We start from the raw sequence: 20,194 nt of genomic DNA on the forward strand, positions 1-20,194 counted from the left end.
ATAAGTAGCTGAGATGATCTTGAACCCCTGATCCTCCTGCCTCCACCTGCCAAGAGCTGAGACTATAGGCCTGTGCTGTCTCGGGGCTCTGAAGTTTTAATGTGCCCGTTCGCTTGGTGTGCCTTTTCTAGGATCCTAAACACTTCAGGTCCGAGAAGACAGGCCGGGGGCAGCTCCGAGAAGGCTGGCGAGATAACCATCAGCCCATCATGTGCTCCTACAAGCTGGTGACCGTCAAGTTCGAGGTGTGGGGCCTGCAGACCCGAGTGGAACAGTTTGTGCACAAGGTGAGTGGCTGTCCCAGTCCTGGGGATGTGGACATGGTCACTACTGCCATCACTGGGGTATCTGCCCGACACCCCAGCGCTGAACTGCCACCAAGGGCCCGTATCTAGAAAATACTGTTTAAGGTGAAAATGCACTTTCTCTATGCTCGGCGGAGCAGTTTTCTGTATCACCTGCCACTCTCCGGCCTCCGAGTCTACCGCATTGAGTGTATTTGGGAAGTGGGATTCACAGAATGTACAGCTTGCTTTGCCAATCAGGCTAATCTATCTTAGCCTCTAGGCGAGGGCATTTGGCAAGAACCGGGAAGGCTTATCTCCAGGCACAGCTCCTGGGGGTAATTCTCCCTTGGAAGAACTTTGCAAACATAGGCAGCAAAAGCAGAAGCAGCCCTGAGGGGCAGAACAAGAAGAGATCCTAGTGGGTCCGTTAGGAGGTACACCTCAGCGCTTCTGCTCATCTCCCGGTTCCCTTGCTGGAGAATGAGAACAGGCTGGAGCGCAGATTTAACCGGGTGCTCGCTTTGGAAAACAGGCTTAACTCTGGGGCCGGAACTAACTTGATGATGGCACAAGTTTTCCCAAGGTCTCAAATGTGACTCTTTGGGGCTGGAGAGATGGCTCAGTGGCTAAGAGCACTGTCTGCTCTTCCAAAGGACCTGGGTTCAATTCCCAGCACCCACATGGCAGCTCACAACTGCCTATAACCCCAATTCCAAGAGATCTGACACCTTCACAGTAATGCACATAAAATAAAATAAAATAAAATAAAATAATTTAAAAAAAAATAAAAATAAAAATAAATGTGACTCTTTTCCACGTGACTCTAAATTAATGGCACGTGGGCTGCCTAGTAATGCCCTTTGTTACTGCTTTCACTGACGTCAGGATAATCAGGCTGGTGAAATGGCTCAGTGGTAAGAGGCTCTTGCCACCCAGCCTGACGACCTGAGTTCAATCCCCAGGACCTACATGATAAAGGAGAAAAACGACCCCCACAAGTTCTCCTCTGGCCTCCACATGTGTTGAGGCTTATGTGGTCCTGTGCACACACAGCAATTAATAAATGTTATAATTCTTTTTAATTTATTTTTATTCTATGCTCCTTGGTGGTTTACCTGCATGTATGTCTGTGTGTGAGGGTATCGGAAGTCCCGGAACTGGAGTTACAGACAGGTTTGAGCTGCCATGTGGGTGCTGGGTGGGAATTGAACCTGGGTCCTCTGGAAGAGCAGCCAGTGCTCTCAACTGTTGAGCCGTCTCTCCAACCCAAATGTTAAAAAATCTTAAACAGCTGGGCTGTGGTGGCCCATGCCTTCAATTCTAGCACTTGGGAGGCAAAGGCAGGTGGATCTCTGAGTTCAGGGCCAGCCTGATCTATCTCTAGGCGGGGACACTTGGTCTAGTCTACAGAGGAAGTTCCAGGGCAGCCAGGGCTACACAGAGAAACCCTGTCTCAAAAAACCAAAAAGAAGAAGGAAGAGAAGGAAGAGGAGGAAGAGGGAAAAACTCCAAAGGGTTTACCCCTCCCCCCCCCCCCCCCGTAGTCTGAGTTTTTCTTACTTACCTGGACCTGACTGCAGGCCATGTCCCCTTGACAATAGCAAGATGGAGGGTGGTTTTTATGTTTTGAGATGGAAAGATCTTACCACACTGCTGAGGCTGGCCCCAGGCTCCTTCTGCCTCAGTCTCCCCGGTAGCTGGGAATTACAGGTGTGCCTCTTGCATCTGGCCGGGAGTTTCACTCTTGAAGTTAGGACTGGAATGGACGGCATACCCCCTCACCCTTGGGCACCCAGGGTGGCGGAAAGTGCAAGGTCTGTGGAGGCCCTGAGGGCATTGCAGTTCTCTTCTTCCATGAAAAGCATGGAGTTCTCTGCTGGGTTCACACATCCCACCAGCCAGGAGAGGGAACGTGGACAGTGGTCGAACAAGTCAAGGTCAGAGGCAGCCTCAGCTGTGTTTGTGTTGCTGGGATAAAACATCCTGGGAAGGGCCCCTGCGGGAGAGAAGGTTTGTTTTAGCTGACTGGGGATGTCACGGCCGCAGTCACGAGCCGAGGGAGATAAATGCACAGGAGACTATTGTCGGCTCATTTCCTCTATTCACACACGGTTCCGAACTTAAACCTAAGGAATGACGCCACCCACAGTGGGCAGGTCTCCCACCATGGCGACAAAGCAGTCAGAACTCCCTCGCACCTCCCTCGCACCGGGCGTGGGGGTGTAGAGATTTAATTACAGCACTTGGAAGGCAAAGGCAGGCAAGATCCCTGTGGGTCCAAGCCCACCATACAATGTCTACATAGCACACTGCAGGCCAGCTGGGGCTACACAGTGAGACTCCGTCTCAACAGAAAGAAAAAGGGAAATTCTTCACAGGCGTGTCCGGAGGTCAACCTGATCTGGGTAACTCCTCATTACGGCTCCCCTCCCTCCCTGGCAAGTCTAGTCTGTGTCGAGTTGACGCTTACAAGCCACCACCACAGGGACCTTGTTTCCTCTTTGTGTCCCGGCCTTGGTTACTGAGCCAGAAGACGAATCACAGAGGGAACAGAGCCTAAACTCCATGTCTGCACTGTCCTCCCCGTCTCTCCCCCTCCCTCCCTCTCTCAGTCTCCCCGCTTTGCTTTGCTTTGCTTTGCTTTGCTTTGCTTTTTTTTTTTTTTTTTTTTTAAAATTAGATTTGTGTATATGAGTTTTTGCCTGCATGTGTGTATGTGTGTCACACGAGCGTGCCTGGTGTCTACAGAGGTCAGAAGAGGGAATTTGGATCCTGAGACTAGAGCTGCCAGGTGAGTGCTGGGAGTCAAAGACAGCTCCAAAGCAAGAGCAACAAGTGCCCTCAACAGCTCTCCAGCTCCTGTTTTCACTCTTTTGAAGCAGGGTCTCATACAGTCCAGGCTGGCCTTGAACTCACTTCTGTAGCCGAGGCTGGCCCTCAGTGCTGGAATTACAAGTATCTGTCAGCACACTTGCCTCCCTCCCTCCTGTGGTAGACTTCCTCCCCCCAAATTATCTCCTCTAAAGAATTACTGTGTAGCCCTGCATCTCATTTTCTCTCGCAGAACATGTTCAAGTTACCCAGAGTTCATTTTGTTTATTTCCTTGACAGTGACTTGAGCTGGTTCTGAGAACCCGTTCCATCTAGAACACCTGTGAGAGTGACGCTTTGGCCATCCGTGTTCCATTCTCTTGCCCAAACTAAATGAAGTGTTATAACCCCCGCCCAAAGCACCTGTTCCACTCATGACGGAGTGTTTACAGGCGCTGAAAAAAAAAAAAAAAAAAACGGGGCGGGGGGGCTCTCTCTAAACACCTTTGTTTATCCAGAATCTGTTCACAGCGGGGGGGGGGGGGGGAGGGGCGGTACTCCAAAGCTAGACATTAACACATTATTGAAGCCCTGTTGCCAGCCCCAGCTGTGTTGTGCTGCATATGATAGGGTAAATTTATAGATGCCTCGATGCTGTTCTTTTGATTTCCATGCATTTGACACAGTCAGCACTCAAGTGTGTATGGCTGTATGGTATTTCTTAGATTCTTTACATGTCTCCACTCGCAAGTCATAAAAGGACCTCGACAAATACCCAGAGGCCTCGAGGAATAAACACTTCATTAGAAACGCTTCCCTTGTTTCTGAAAATCCACCCAATTAAAACCCTTTGCTTATCGGAACACACTTCAGCCTTCCATGAGAGGTTTTTTACAATCACTGGATTTGCTGGGCAAGAAGAAAGGAAGGAATGCCGCAGCCAGTCTGTGAGTCTCCAAGAAATGTCTTAGGGGATATTTGTGGGCTGAGGAGGTGGCTCGTGAGGTGCCGTGCTTGCTGCTCAAACAGCGGGGCCTTAAGGTTGGATCCCCAGCACCCACATGAAAGCTAGGAAATGCATACGGATGTGTAATTACACCCACACTGGGGCAGACGAGGCCAGGGGGACCGCCGGAGTCTTATTGTCAGCCAGTCTAGCCAACTGGTGAGGTCCATGTCCAAAGAGAGACCCTGCCTCAAAAATGAGATGAGACCTGGCAAGATGGTTTCGTGGGTGAGGAACTTACCACCAAGCCTGCACATGTGAGTTCAGTCCCCACATTGGGGAAGGAGAGAACCGACTTCTGTCGGATGTTCTCCAGTTATCACACGTGTGCCGTCACACACACACACACACACACACACACACACAATTATTATTAAAAAAAGTTTAAAGAAAGAAGATAGCAATAAAAGACTGTATCCAACATCAGCTCACTACCCTTCACATGTACACACGCCGGAATGTCTGCTCACACACGGCCTATGTGTGCTGACTGAAAAGGCATCCCATAAAGTAAAAAGTCCCTAAGTTGTCTTACATGTGCCCACAAACTTCTTTAGCCTTCTGTCCCCATTCCTCTCCGAGAAACCGTCGCAGGCTGTACAGGTATGAAAACCTAAATTCGAACAGCACATTCCTGTTAGCCCAGCTCTGGAGAACAGAGATTCTGAAGGTTTGCTGGGCAGTCAGCCTAGGGGAGGAGGGGGGATGGTGAGCTTCAAGCTCCCAGTTTACTAAGAGATCCTGTCTCAAGGCAGCAGGCGAGAGAGGAAGACCCTTGGTGTGTGACCTCGGCACAGGGACACACATCTGCCTGCACACTACATGCACTATACACACAAACATACAGAGAAAAAGCTGCCTGCGAGGCAGATGCTTCCCTATTCGCAGGATCTTGGCAGCCATCAGTTTCTCAATCCTTGTGTACGAATGTGCTGGCACCGCAGGCTCCCAGACATGGGTGGGGTGTTTGCTGCTTTCTTTTGGTAAGCGGTGGGTTTTGTTCGTTGGCTTGTTTTGGTTCGGTTTTTGTTTTCGAGACAGGGTTTCTCTGTGTAGCCCTGGCTGCCCTGGACTAACTTGGTAGACCAGGCTGACCTCGAACTCACAGTGATCCACCTGCCTCTGCCTCCCAGGGTGCTGGGATTACAGCCGTGCGCCACGGCACCCGGCTAAGCGGTGTGAGTGTGAGTGTGCCACGGCATGGAGCTCAGAGCATCAGTGTACACAGCAGGCGCTTTTACCAGCTGAGCAGGCTCTACCAGCCCCAGGGCTTGCTCTCCATGTGCCCAGTGTGAACGAGTAGCTCTCCCTTCCCTGTGAGTCAGGCGGAAGGTGTGTACAAACCAAGAGTAGCTCCTGGACACTCACCCGGCAATAAACCGCACCGACCCTGCTGGGCCGATCCTCTTGATGTTTAACTGGTGCAGAGTACCTCTCCTTTGAAGGAGGGTAGGTCTTGATGGAAATGAACACTTTCCTGAGTAGCAAAGATCACAGTCTCAGCGGCTTTTCTGTTGCTGTGAAAAGACGTCATCACCAAGACACCTTACAGGAGAAGGCATTTGACTGGGGGTTCGCTTAAGATTAGACTCAGAAGTTTAGTTAATCTGGGATCGTCACGGCAAGGAGCATGGCGGCAGGAAGGCCGACATGACGCTAGAGCGGTAGCCGGGCTTACCTCTAATCGGCAGGTTGGGGGCAGAAGGAGAGCTAGCTGCAATAGCCCGGGTCTTTGAAACTTCAAAGCCCACCCATGGATTCACCTCCTCTAACAAGGCCATAACATTCCCACCAATGGGGAAACCAAGTATTCAAGCCTATGAGCCTATGGGGTCATTATCATTTGATCCGTCCCAATCACTTAACATCTTCCTGCCTGTGATGGAGGCATCCCAAGCTTGGGATGTCCACAGACCAATGTGCTGGGGGATATCAGTACACTTGATTCCATTTGGAATTGAGCAGTGAATGTATGTGGCCAAAGCATCAATCTTACAGAGAGACGCAAGATAAGTAAATATCCTTATAGTCTCGATTTCCATATGATAAAAAGGAAAAGCATGCTGAACTGTTATGGAAAGACCTACAGGCACCCATCTGTGCATGTATAGGATGCGTGCGCTTGCCCATGCCTGCTCTTCTGAAGGTCAGAGGTCAGCATCCTAACTGTGTCTCCCTCTCTCTCTCTCTCCTCTCCCTCTCTCTCCCACCCTCTTTCTCTCTCTCCAGCTTTTTAGTTCTTCTCCTCAATTATTTTACTACATTTTGTTTATTTATTCAGTGGAGGACATTTGAGTGCAGTGGCACACACGGAGGTCAAAGGACAACTTTCAGGAATCTAATCTGTTCCCTCCCCCAACTGTATCTACCAAATGAGACCCAGATACTGAACTCAGGCAGCCCTGTCAGGAGTCACCTTTACCCTCTGACCTGCCTCACTGACCCCAGCTTATGTTTTGAGACGGGCCCTCTCACTAAGCTTGGGCCTCACCGACAGGCCAATCTGCCTGGCCAGAGAGCACCTCGGGAACCCTAGCTCCCGCTCTCCACAGCACTGGGCTCACGGGCATACATGACACATCTAATTTTTATGTGAGTGCTGGAGACCCAAATCCAAGTCCTCGTGCTTACGCAGCCAGCACTTTACCCACTGAGCTGTGTCCCTCCGACCCCCAGACGGCCTAGATCGAGCCTGGCGTTCTTTCAACCTCCTTCTTTTACTCTTCAGGTGGTCCGAGACATCTTGCTGATTGGACACAGGCAGGCCTTCGCGTGGGTTGACGAGTGGTACGGTAAGTCGGATGGCCCAAAATAACTTGGAGAACAGTTTCGTAACACATTGACTTGGGACTTGGCTTTTCTAGTACACCCAGTTTCAAGTGTCACCCAGAAGGACAGCAACAAAGGGCGGGCCACCGCTTCCTGCCTTGGAAATAACTCTGTCTGGTGAGCCCAATAAAGATGTAATTATAGGAGCCCGGTCTAAAATATCCCCGCAACTATTGACCAAGTAGGACCTAGGTGTGCTTGCTGCCCTTCTAGGGGACACACAAGGCCCCATTGTTCTCCGTGGGATGCATTTCAGACCCATCCTAATTTATCCCAAACTTCAGCACTACCTGAAGCACCTTCTTCAGTAAGGGCCCCTTGATGCAGGGAACACTTGAAATGGTCCCTCATCAGATACACACAAGTCCCCTGAGATGTCAAGGACAGATGGAAGGGTAGGTGCCTGGGCAGCCTTAATTGAAAGTATCGCTCTGGCTTTTGGGGTTGTTTTGCTTTTGGTTTGCTTTGGGTTTTTGTTATTCATGTCCTTTGAAGAAGTTTTCGACAAGTTCTGCACATTGTCAGTAAATGAGAACAAGGTTTTCTTGCTACCATGATGGATGGACCACCCTCCCCAAACGCTCCGCGCTGCAGTTGTACGGACCTGAGTCCTCTGCCTTCCCCGAATCAGTCATCAGGTGGCTTGTGTCCTTGGCTATAAATAGAAGCAAGCACGCCCAACCAGTGGCTTAGGATAGAGCTCACTGTATGTGTCTGTTGTCCTAAGTCACTTTATTTGTCCTGGGTGTAACCCAGATTGTGTATCGGGTCTTTTTCCACTCCTACTCCACCCGTGCCCTTGGTTTCCACAGCAGCAGCTGACCCCCTCCTCTACCCTATCTTAAAGTGAAAGGCTGCACTGGACAGAATGGGGGAGGGTCACTGATGCCACCAGCTGCTTCTCCTCGAAGCTTTCAGAGGCGTGGTCCTCAGGACCATAGACTCCGTTTGTTTAGTTTTATGTTTCCATTTTCCCGGGTCTGCACCTGCTGAAGAATAAGTGCATCTTCCTGGTTTGTCCAAATGTCCATCCCCAGTTAGACTCCAGTGTCACACACCCAAAGGATGTGTGACATGCCCTGTGCTGCCAGGAAGACTCTCCAAGACCTGTCTTTAATGAGACAGGGCGGTAGAGTATCCTGGGATTGTTTCCTCTGGTGCTTAATTTTTTTCTGGGTGCTTTTATTTTGTTGATTTGTTTTCGTCTATTGCAAAGCAACACTACCCACACACGCACACATACTCACAAACACACACTAAAACAAAAAAACAAAAAAAAAAAGGAAAAAGAAAAAAAAAGTTGAATATCTGTCCTCTTTTGACTTACACTTCTGAGAGCTCATGGTTTCCTCGTTGCCAGCTCCTCCCAAATATCACAAGGATAGTCAAAGAGTAACAGGGCCTGCATTGATTAGAAGTTTAACCGAAGAACAGGCAGCCAGAGGACCCACACTCTTCCACCTTGATGACCAGGAGGCAAAGCTCTCAGCTAGGGTTCTCTAACATCAGAATGCTCCTGAGAACTTTTCAGAAAAGAGCATTTCAAAGGAGGGCTGGACTCTGCCTAAGGAGGCAAAACACTGCAAGCCTGCCCTCAAAAAAGAGGGTTTGGGGCCAGCGACAGACATGTCTCAGTGATTAAAGTCATTTGCTGCCAAACCTGTTGACCTGAGCTCCATCCCCAGAGCCCATGTTAAAGGTAAAAGGAGAGAATAGACTCCACAAAGATCTCTGCTGATACCTACCCAAATACCATGATACATGTATCATGTAAACATGGACAATAATAATTTTGTCTAATTTAGAAACAGAGGTTGACAACCAGTAGAGAGGAAAAACCAAAATGAGAGTGACTATCCGGGAAGGGAATATGGAGGAGGAGCCCTGACTCTTCCATCTCAGCTAAGCCTGCAGCAGGGAAGGGATGACTTAGGGGCATTTAATTAAGAGTGGGAGGCTTGCCTGGCATGCGCAAGGTTCCTTTAGAATTCTCAGATTATTACAAGAGCCTGAAGCTAGAATAAGGTATTAGATGAAACTCAGGTACTCCAGCCCAAAGGTCTTCAAGAATTCCTATTTACCTAGGATGAGTTGGGGAGGCAGTTAACAGCTCAAGTCGTCTATTGATCACAAAATCCTCTTTGTGTCTGAGTTGTGGTTGGAAGGCATGGGCTTTGGTGGATGTGGACCATCGGGGGCGCCTGGTGGTCCACCCAGAGTCGTCTCCACCCCCTGTGTCCACAGTGACAGTCCCAACCAAAACAAGCAGCCTCTCCCAGGCAGCAAGGGTCTGAGAACCGCGACGTCCATTTGACGTAAACTCCTGCTGAGCCGCTGGCCTGGAGCACAGCGGCTCCTTCATTACCTGACGCAGACTCGCAGGAAATTAAATGAGTAGAAGCAGGCCCTGCCACAGAACGCCTCCTCAGCCACTTCCTGAGTCAAGGCCATGCGAGGAACTGTGGGTCTTTCAGATGGATGGGTGTGTGGCGACCACGGCAAAGTCCAACCCAGGATAACCCTTTGGCAAGGGTACCTGGGGTTAGCTTCTTCCCTCTGGTCATGTCAGTGAGGCCCTCGTTAGCAAACATGGACGAGATCCCACGTAAGGCGGCCTCCTCTGGAGCCACCGAGCCTCACTCAGCCTCTGCCTCCCCTGGGTGTTTGTGAGAGATGAGCATTCTCAAGCCCCTAGCCCTCTGTGGCTCCAGAAGCCTTCCAGCCTGGTCCTGAGTGGTTGGCTCGCAGCCCGGGATGTAAGGCAGATTGGCTTACAAGGACGGCTTAAATAATTCATTCCAAATAGATTAGACCAGAAGAATTATAGGTGTCTTTGGGGACAGCAGCTAAGCTCTGGTGCCTTATAAGAATTAAAAGAAGAGATAAGTAACTCCCCTCCCCCTGTCTCCCCCCCCCCCCAACACACACCCACACACACCTCTTTAAGTGGATGTGTTAGAAAAGGGTCCCCCTTCTGGGCAGACTCAGTGGGCGCCATAGTCTTGCTTTGCTCCTCAGCAGCATGTTTGGGCAGTGCATACTGTCCCTCCTTCGGCACCCTCCAGGACAGCCCTGGCTGCCTCTCTCTCTTTCAAACTAGACTCCCCATCTCCAGTGCCTAATTATGAATGGAGAAAAGACATTGTCAATGTGGTGATCTTTCCTCACCCAAGGATTTATTTCCGCCTCTCTCCCGAGTTCCAGCATTCTTGGAAGTCACGAAACTATTTCCCTAAGCAGATTTCATTCTGCTCGTGTTCGCTGTAAAGTAGCAGCGTGTCCGTGCTGGAGGAGTTGAGTTTGCTTTCCAAAGCCCCGACTGGTCTTTATCTGTCAGCCTTGAGCCTCTCTGCATGACTAGAACACTAATCAGCCGAGCCACAACACATTTCGGGAGATGGGGCAAGAGGGGAGGTGGATAAAAATAGCCAGCCCAGCTTCACAAAAAAGCACGGATTTGCTTCTCAAATCTGACAGAATTTTCAGAGAGGCACATTGAAGGTTGCCACAGGGGCCCTGTGACTGAGGGCCACCTCACAAATGTCTTTGAAAATCTGACTCTTCCCCAAAAAAAAGTATGTGGGAGGTTGAGTTCTGGCTGGCAGATGAAACGGTCCTCTGAAGTGACTTAGAACTCAGCCAGGATCCCTAGGGAAGGCCTGGCAAGAGAGAAGCAAGCTCAGGTGCAGAAATGAGTACAAGCTGGGTGAGCTTACCACAACAGCATCTTCCAGTAGCCCCAGGGTTTCCAGAATCAGACCCTAAGTGTGTGTGTGTGTGTGTTAATGGGAAGAGAACTCATATCACATATCAAACACATCACTTTCATTTTCAAAGGGGTCTTTAAACCTGTTTCCTGACCATATTCCAAAAAAGTGGGAATACTGGCACCAATCTATGGGTCCAGCACTTGGGAGGCAGAGGCAGGAGGATAACCACAAGTCTGAGACCAATTTGTACCACACAGGGAGTTCCAGGCCAGCAAAGGCTACATAGCAATAGCCTATCTCAATACAGAAGAAAACTGAAGCTGGAGAGAGGGCTCAAAGGTTAAAAGCACTTGGTGCTCTCGCAGAGGACTGGGGTTCATTTCCACATGCAGGTTCACAACCACCCAGAACCCCAGACCCAGGGAATCTGATGCCTGCTTCTGATCTCTGCTTGCACCAGGCATATATGTGGTGCAGACATACGTTCAGGCAAAACATCCATACACATAAAATTAAGAAGAAAATCCAGGCCATGGTGGTGCACGCCTTTAAGCCCAGCAATCAGAAGGCAGAGGCAGGCGGATTCCTGTGAGTTTGAGGCCAGCCTGGTCTACAGAGTTAGTTCAGGACAGCCAAGGCTACACAAAGAAAACCTGTCTCAGAAAACAAAAAGCAAAAAACAATTAAAGAAAAACAAAACCACAGCTATTAATTGCCGTTCTAGCTCTTAGTGACCTGAATGTTACGGGAAAGGCACGTCTCCAGCCTTAAGGATTGGCGATTCCAATACAAAAAAAAAAAAAAAGTAGAAGCACATACACTCCTGTAAAACACCTGTGTTAAGTTATAATGGTTCTAAGAAATTGCTTTTTTTTTTTCTTTTAAGCCCTCATTAGACCTAATGGTACATGTGTACAATCCCTGCTCACAGGAGGCTAAGACAAGAGGAGAATCATGAATGTCAGGCCAGCCTGGGCTACGTAGTGAGTTCCAGGATAGCCTAGGATACATAATGAGACCCTGTTTTAAAACTGAGTCTTCCCAGTGGGTAACTACCGGTTTTCTGGAGCCAGTAGTTGTCCAGTCCAACTCATAATCTGGTCTCCGGAGACCCAGGCACTTGTTTCAACTTCAGTTTTGCCTCAGAATGACAAAACAGTGGTCTGTTTGCCCTGGAAGAGGGGAGATAATGTAGGCCAAGTAAGCCAGAGCCATTTGCCAAATGCAGTCGAGACTGTTTATGGCACGCCATACCTGGGACTTCCTTGAATGAGCATCCGTCAGTCTCTTACCCATGACTGTCTCCAGAGGTCATCAGACTGGTCAAAGAAGCTGTGAGGAATTAAAGACTTTTCTTTTGACCTCTTCTTTTTTCTTTTGACCTCCAGGAGCACCATGTGCACCTGGTTCAGGCAAAGCACCCATGTACACAGAAACAACCACCACATAATAATAGAGATAGCGGAACACCACCAACCTCCACTTCCGGCCTCTGCATATAGCTGCACGTAGACACGCAGGCCTAGCACCGCACCCTCGCACATGCGCGCACACAAAAGGAAAAGAAAATGATGGCCTTTCAAAAATCTGTAAGAAGTCGTCACCCAAGGCCTCCTTGCCTTCAGACTTTCTCCGAAAGCCGAGCAAGGTGGCTCGGTGGGAAAGGCCCATGCCCCCAGGCCTGGTAACCTGAATTCAGTACCCAGGACTCACATGGCAGAAAGGGAGAACAGACTCGGGCAGGTTGTCCGCTGACCACACATGTGAACTATGAAGTTTGGCTGACCTCAGAGAGCATGTTTCTGGCAAGAGCTCTGAACCTAAATTGCTAAAAGTGACCGTGATCACGGAAAAATCGATCCGTAACAGGGTGAATTGTCTTCGGGAGCGTGCTCTGTCACCGGGCACGTGCAATTGAGTTTTCTAAAAAAAAAAAAAAAAAAAATTGATTATGCATGTGCATTCTGAGGCGATATCCCTTGCAGAGACAGCACGGTACGTTCGGCCAGATAACCCAAAGTGGAGGCTTTTCACCCAGTGAGCACGTTCGTAAATAACTCAGGCAGACCGGTAGACATTTGTACCTCATGTTTACAGGCTTTTCTAGTACGTGAAGATATTTATTTTGAGATATAGAGGGGTTTCTCTCAGTTGGTAGCTTACCTAGCACACAGCCCCAGCATCATCCAGCACTCAGGAGGTGGAGGCAGAAAGATCAGGGGCTGAAGGTCCTGCTAGGATACACACGCACTCACATACACACATCTAGAGAGAAAGGGATCGGAAATAGATGCTTTCAAAGGTTTTAAATACATCAAGGACTTCTCCCACCAGGATGAAGTGTTCTGCCTGTTTGTTTTATGTTTTTGTTTTTGTCACATCGGACCACCAGTTCCTTGTTATCGTCAACTTTTCACTGTGAACAGGCAGCGGTCATCTTTGCCCCTCAGCCCTCTCCAAAATCCGGCTCTGAAAGTCCAGAGTCCGCCGTCTTAAGTCCCTCCCTTCACAACCAGCCAGTCACAGCTACAGAATGATTTCTGTGGCGACCCAGTAGAGAGAGGCAGTAAGCTCCTTGCCTTCTCCGGGTTTGTTTTCCCAATTAAGTGGTTAATAGCATGAATACCAAGAAACTGTCTTCAAGTTCGGTTGAACGGGGCCTCCTCGTATTCCTTTGTAGGCGTGTTTGTGTTTAAGCAATACTGATAATCAGGCCCTGAAATTGTGGGGTTTGGTCTTGTGGAATGTGTTATTACTGACTAAGGACCCCTCTGCCTGCACCCTAAAGCAGCACTCTCTTACTGCTTGCCAATAACCTGTTGAAAAGCAAGAGCATGTTCTCGCTTGACCGGCCTGCCGCTTAACCGTCTCAATACTTACATTGCTTGTGGACAGCATTTCCCATGGATGATCAGGGGTGGGAGGGGCATCAAGAGTTCAGTAAAACAGCCCAGGCCTAGATTGGGAGCCCCTCGTCCCCAGACCACGCTGAATCAAATCATGAGTTCAGGCAGGTCTGCCCTTCGGAAGCAAACAGAACCTCACATGACACTCGGATTGATGTAAAAAGACATCAGGCCACATGATCTGGAAATACTTAAGGAAAAACTCTAGCTGGTAACACCTACTGCCAATCCCCCAGTGAACCAATCAGTGATGGGGTGGGAGATGATGCTTTTTCCCCCCTTTTCTTTCTTTCTTTCTTTCTTTCTTTCTTTCTTTCTTTCTTTCTTTCTTTCTTTCTTTCTACTTTTTTGGTTGGTGAAAAGGCATGAAGTAAAATTCCACCAAGACAGTGATAAAGGGTTGCCAGACTGGGAGATAAAATACATCAGAATGTCAAAGAGAGTTGGGAGTGTGGAGAAAGACAAAAGGGTCATGTTTAAAGTGAGACCAATGAAATAGCAGTTTTATGCATGTCACTTGCTGAAAGAGATTTCTTGCTTTTCTTTTTGTTTTTTGTTTTTTTTTTTTCTCTTTTTTGTTTTGTTTTCATTTTTATTTCATTTTTGTTTTATGTGCATTGGCATTTTGCCTGCATGTGTGCCTGTGTGAGGGTGTCGGATCCCTGGGAGCTGGAATGCAGACAGTAGTGAGCTGCCATGTGGGTGCTGGGAATTGAACTTGAGTCCTCTGGAAGAGTAGCCAGTGCACTTTACTGCTGAGCCATCTCTCCAGACCTGTTTTATTTCTTTTTTTTTTTTTTTTTTTTTTAAACAAGGCCTTTCTATATAGCTCGGGCTGGCCTTGAAGCCTTAATCCTCCTGCCTCAGCCTCCCAGGTGCTGATATTTCTCAACCTGGTCACTATGGACATTTGGAACCAGATCTTGTTTGTTGAGAACTGGGCATCCCAGCACGTGGAATGCCCTGCAGCGTCTCTGGCCTCCCCCTCACTAGAGAGGTGCCACTAGAGTATCTGTCCACCATTGTCACAAACAGAAACTGTCACAAAGCTGTCTGCCTCTGAAAACTATCGTGGATTAAGAGCTCATTATCCTGAGATACTGAAAAACTGTAGATTCCAGCCAAACGTGGTGTTGTGTGCCATTGTATTTATAGATCAGTGTGGGCGGGATAGTGTCAGCCATCTCCAAGCTGTTAGACTAGACTCGAAGACCTGCACTTTCTGGCCCCTTATATGCTATGCAAAGACACATCTGTGTGAGAATTGTAGTGACTCTGTCTCTCTCTCTCTCACACACACACGCACGCACGCACGCACGCACGCACGCACGTACACCAGAGAATGCACTGGGTCTGCCCTCCCCAGCCTGTCTCCTACCAGAGCAATGAAAGTGTCCTTGCTGTTGTCAAATGCACTAACCTAAAGATGCCCTAGATCTCTGGGAAGCTCTGCCTGAAGGTAAGTGTTAAACCAGAAACACCTGGCCTCTCTGACCCCGAAAGGGATCTTCTAACAAAGCTTTAGGAGATCTCAGGCTACGCACAGCCTACTCGCTGGCACTTTCACCCACCTTCCAAGAATCACCTTTGAAACGATTTCCACTCTCAGCTTCCTTGCCCTCTCTCTGGCTGGTCTACCTAACTTTATGATTTATCCCATAAAGTTAGTCAGTCACCTGCTTTTTTTAAAAAAAAATTTTTAAACCTACTGCTGAGCTACTGTCCTCCCTAGAGTGTCCCCATTAAAGTTTGTATTTAATAACGGCAGCTGCCCACGTCTTGACTTCTTTCAGATATGACAATGGATGATGTTCGCGAATACGAGAAAAACATGCATGAACAAACCAACATAAAAGTTTGCAATCAGCATTCCTCCACTGTGGATGACATAGAGGGCCATGCACAGACCCGTGTATGTAGACTGTTCAAAGCGCGTTGCCCACCCGGTGGGGATCAGACACGGAAAACCACCCTGTCAGCCCCTAGAACTCGGGGTCCCCAGCCCCTCGTGAAAACACAACCTCTCCCAGAGATTGTGGGTGAAGTTGCCCCTGAGCCCCTGACTGGACTGTTGTCGGTCACCTGGGTCTTCCAGATCTTTCCATTCTTTTAAAGTGGCTTAACTTCGAGGCTAACTGGGTCATTAAGCCCAGGACACAGAGGGTGGAAAGATTTGGATGGCCTGCACCAAATCAGGAAATAGCATAGGAGTGACAGTGGGGATCAGATAGCAAGCAGATCAATTGCCGAGCTTTTCAAGGCATGGTGGACACTTGTGTTCCACGGGGGGCTTCGCTGAGGCCTGTTTTAGGTTTCTTAGGCTCTGGAAGGCTTTCTAGAACCCCTCAGGCTGTTTTACTCAGTCAGTTCCTCTTGATTTAGGCTAATCTCAAGGCTAAGCTGCAGTCCGTGCGCACACACATGTGCCAAGTGGTGGAGGGGTGATGAGCTGAGATTGAGGGGTCTTGCATAGGACATCTGGCATGGGACTTAGCAAAGGCCTTAGGGAGCCTGGGTTCTTGACAGCCTTGGGTTACTGAGAACTGACTATGTGGTATAGACCAGAATTTAAATACAGTTATCCCTCAGCTAGTGATGCCAATGAAGAGATGGTAGAGAGCCACACAGTCTCTGGAAACAGCTTGAGCTCTTGTGTCTGCCAAGCCCAGGCCCTGGAAGGTTTACGAGACGCTTGAAAAACCAATGCACTTATTACATGGCTGTTGCTTTTGTTTTGGTTTTTGGTTATTTTGGGTTTTTTTGTTTGTTTGTTTGTTTGTTGTTGTTTTGTTTTTAAGAAATAAGAATGTTGGGTCTAGAGAGATGGCTCAGCAGTTCAGAAAGCTCACTGCTCTTGCAGAGGACCCAAGTTCAGTGCCAAGCGCCCATGTCTATGGCTCACAACTGCCTGTAACTCTGGGTCCAGGGGTATCCAGCGCCCTCTTGTGTCCTCAGCAGGCAATACATGCACATGTACACACACACACACACACACACACACACACTAAATAAATAATAAATTTTTAAAAAAAGAAAAAAAGAATGTACTTACAGAACTTGGAGGGGAGGGGTAGCTCTTGCGGCACAGGCTTTAGAGCTGGAAGACTTTCTGGTAACGTTTTGGAAATGACAAGTAAGTTTTTAGAGCATGATTTGGACTGGGCCTTGCCAGGCTAGCGCACACCACAGGCTGCATGCGAACGCTCGTGAGCCTCAGAGCACCCTGACTCCTCCTTCCCCCTGACGCATGCTCTGACTGGGTTTTGCTGGAAGAGCGTTGGGGCAAGAGTTGCTGAAGGTTTGCTCCGATTTTGATCAGACACCTCCCCTCCTCTCCTCCTCTCCCCGTCTAACGATAGGAAGTTTCCTGAAGGAAAGTGTTCCTGAGTGCTCCCTTGCTTCTGCTTACCCTTTCTCTTAGGGGTTACCCAGCGACTGCTCTAAAAGCCGCTCACTCCCAACTACAGGGGACGCCTCAAGGGACCTAAGCACAACTAGGTCCAGGGTCTAAGCCAGGCTCGGTGCTCGAAAGCTGAGGCAGGAGGATTGCCTCGATCCGGAGGCCACCCTGTCACAGAGTGGGGAGAAGCTTCTGGCTTGAGGCCTTTGCATGTGTGCTTTCTGTTTGAGTTCATCGCTATTAGCCTGAAACTGTGTAGAGAGAGATGGTGACCTGGAACGCCCCCCACCCTGTCTTCCGGAAAGCTCCCCACCCCGTCTTCCGGAAAGCCCCCCACATCCTCCGGCTGCCAACTACCCCGTCACCATGATTCCAGCATAATGGCTGTCTTTCCCTGGGATTCCATGAGATTGGGGCTCTTTTCCTTTTTTTTTTTTTTTTTTTTTTTTTTCATAATGAAAAGATATTTAAAGTTGAGAGGCTGTTTGGACCACAAATAAGAACTGCAGGAGCCTATCAAGAAAAGAGAAATAACAATAAAAGGAAATTTAAGTTATCACCCTGAACTTGGATAAGTTAAATTGGAAGTAAGCAAAATTAGCCCCTGCAAGCACAGCAATAAAGAAAGAACAGTGTCATTGACAAGGGGGAGGTTTCAAAGCCTCCAAGGAAGAGACTCTTGAGTTCAAAAAAAAAAAAAAAAATCAAAATTTTGTCCTCTGTGTCGTTTCTGCCCCCTGCTGGAAACATCCAGTATCACACCCTTTCTGCCGCTGGTTGACCAAGTAATTTTTCAAAATTGAAATCCAATTTTTAAAGATTTGTCCTCGTTCACTAAAATTTTTCGTGGAATTCCAAGTAAATGCTGCTTTTAAAGAACTTAATCTCATTTACTCGTTTAAAAGTGATAGTAGTAGGTATAATTTTTCTTAAAATAATATAAATTTTATATTCTGTCAGCACAACTGTTATTTTTTTTATCTTTTGTAAAAGCTTTTTTTCTTTCGGGAAATTGTAATAATTTCATAAGGAAGCGGTCACAGATTAAACTTGATGGAATCTTTTTTGAGCCAGGCAGTGGTGGCACACACCTTCAATCCCAGCACTCGGGAGGCAGAGGCAGGTAGATCTCAGAGTTTGAGCCAGCCTGGTCTATGAAGCAAGTTCCGGGACACAGAGAAACCCTGTCTCAAAAGAAAAATTTTGTTGTTGTTGTTGTTGTTGTTGTTTTGCCTGTTCAGACATTAAGAAACCCACTGATGGAGCTGAGGAATGGGGCTTGGTACAGGAGCTCCTGCCGGGCATGCTCAGGGCCAAGGGTTCGATCCCCAGCACTACAAGGAACACATAATGGCTGAAGTGTGTTGTTGCTGAAGTAGATACACAGAGCCCACGGCTCCACTCTACTCCACAGCAAAGCCTTCACTTCAGGCTTGTTTTGATATTTCCAGTCACCGTTTTGTTTTTGTTTTCTATTCCCAGTAAAAAAAAAAAATCACCAAAGGATGCCAGGAATAGCCAGACTGACCATAATTCCTAATAACCATAACAAGGCCCAAAAGGACATCTCAGTGGCTTGCCACCCAGCCTGGCGACCTGAGTTTGATCCCTGGGACCCATATAGTAGAAGGCAAGCTCCAACTCCCAAAAGTTGTCCTCTGACCTCCACATGCCCTCTCCCGACGCTGGAGTTACAGGTGGTCGTGAGCCCTCTGAGGTGGGTGCTGGGAGTTCTGGTCCTCAGGAAGAGCGGTTTGTGCTCTTGCTGAGCTGTCTCTCCAGTCCCAGTCAATAAAACTTTAATCAGGTATTTGAGAACCTGGCACCTAGTGCTCAGGGCATCCCTGACTGACTTGTTGGATGCCAGACAATGTTGTTTTTCTCCCTTTCAATAAGGCTTAATCTTTTTTAAGATTTATTTTATGTATGAGTGCTCTATCTGCATGTACACCTGCACGCCAGCAGAGGGCACTAGATCCCACCATAGATGGTTGTGAGCCACCATGTGGGTGCTGGGAATTGAACTCAGGACCTCTGGAAGAGCAGCCAGGGCTCTTCACCTCTGAGCCATCTCTCCAGCCACAAGCCTTGATCTTTAAACAATTCTTGTCTTTTCATTCTCTTTCCTTTTTCTTTTAAGCCACCTTCAGGGATGATTTTTCTTTCCTTTTGGGGAGTAATTATCGGTATTTACTGCTGAATGGCAATAGCATCTGTGACCTTGAGGGCACAAAAAGTAAGTTCTGAGGAGAAGAAGCCGAGTCCTCACAGTTTGTCTGAATTTACCCTCTAAAGGTGCCTGGTTTACCCGTGACCTAAGCTTGATATAATGTTGTCAAGGCCACTGATGGCTTTAATGACCTTTGTATGGAGGATGTGACCCAGTCTTATAAAAGCCCTCACATGCCCACAATAGCGTGCTCAAGAGCACTCACACACACACGGGATCTGGTTCTCCGCTCTCCTGTTAAATCCTAATTCAGAACACTAATTGAAGAGGCTGGAGAGATGGCTCAGCAATTAAAAACGCTTGCGCTGAGCGATAGCGAGGACAGAAATTTGGATCCCAGCATCCAGGTAATAATCCAGGTGCCCTGCAAATGCCTGCTCGCAACTCTAGCTCAGGGGGTGAAGGGTAGAGAGGTAGGAGGATCAGGGGCTCAGACAATGTAAGCCGGACTTCTGGGAGAGACCCTGCCCCAAAGGAAAAGGGAAAAGTAATGATGGCCTCTTCTGGCTTCCTCGTGTGCCCAGAGGTGAGTGCATACATGCACTCACGCCACACACACATGCACGTTCACATACAAACACACACCACACACATACACACTCATGCCACACATGCACAAATGTTTTTAACGTGTACTAACTGGGCTAATGAAATGGCTCCCTGCCAAGCCCGGGAACCTGAGGTCAAGCCAATGGACTCAGGACCCCAGTGGCGGAAGAACCGAGTCCTGAGAGTTGTCCCCTCACCGCCACCGGCCCCGCCCACACACTCTCCACGCGCACATCCGTGCTGACACAGCAATTAGATAAATAAAATGTATTTTATTTACCTAATTGCTTTAATTTCCAAATACAAACTGGAGAGTCCTTTGGAAAAAAATCTTAGATTGGTACACCAAAAGAGAAATAGGAGAATATTCTTTTCAGGGATGTGACTCAGCAACAAAGATGAAAAATAAAATAAAATAAAATAAAACGAGGGTTCGCTATTTCAAAGACAGTTCAGGTTTGCGGTG

The 20,194-nt window shown here is 48.3% G+C and overlaps 1 protein-coding gene across 1 annotated transcript in view; it reads left to right on the top strand.

Moving 5' to 3' along the window:
• Pitpnc1 (phosphatidylinositol transfer protein cytoplasmic 1) overlaps positions 1-20,194 on the top strand; it is a 247,599-nt gene that overhangs the window by 224,382 nt on the left and 3,023 nt on the right. The window contains exons 7-8 of the mRNA XM_060386515.1: positions 132-287; positions 6,833-6,896. Of these exons, the coding sequence (XP_060242498.1) occupies positions 132-287; positions 6,833-6,896 (220 nt within the window). The remainder of the gene's footprint in view (positions 1-131; positions 288-6,832; positions 6,897-20,194) is intronic.

The sequence above is a fragment of the Meriones unguiculatus genome, chromosome 7, assembly GCF_030254825.1.
Source record: "Meriones unguiculatus strain TT.TT164.6M chromosome 7, Bangor_MerUng_6.1, whole genome shotgun sequence".
In the NCBI taxonomy this organism is placed as follows: Eukaryota; Metazoa; Chordata; class Mammalia; order Rodentia; family Muridae; genus Meriones; species Meriones unguiculatus.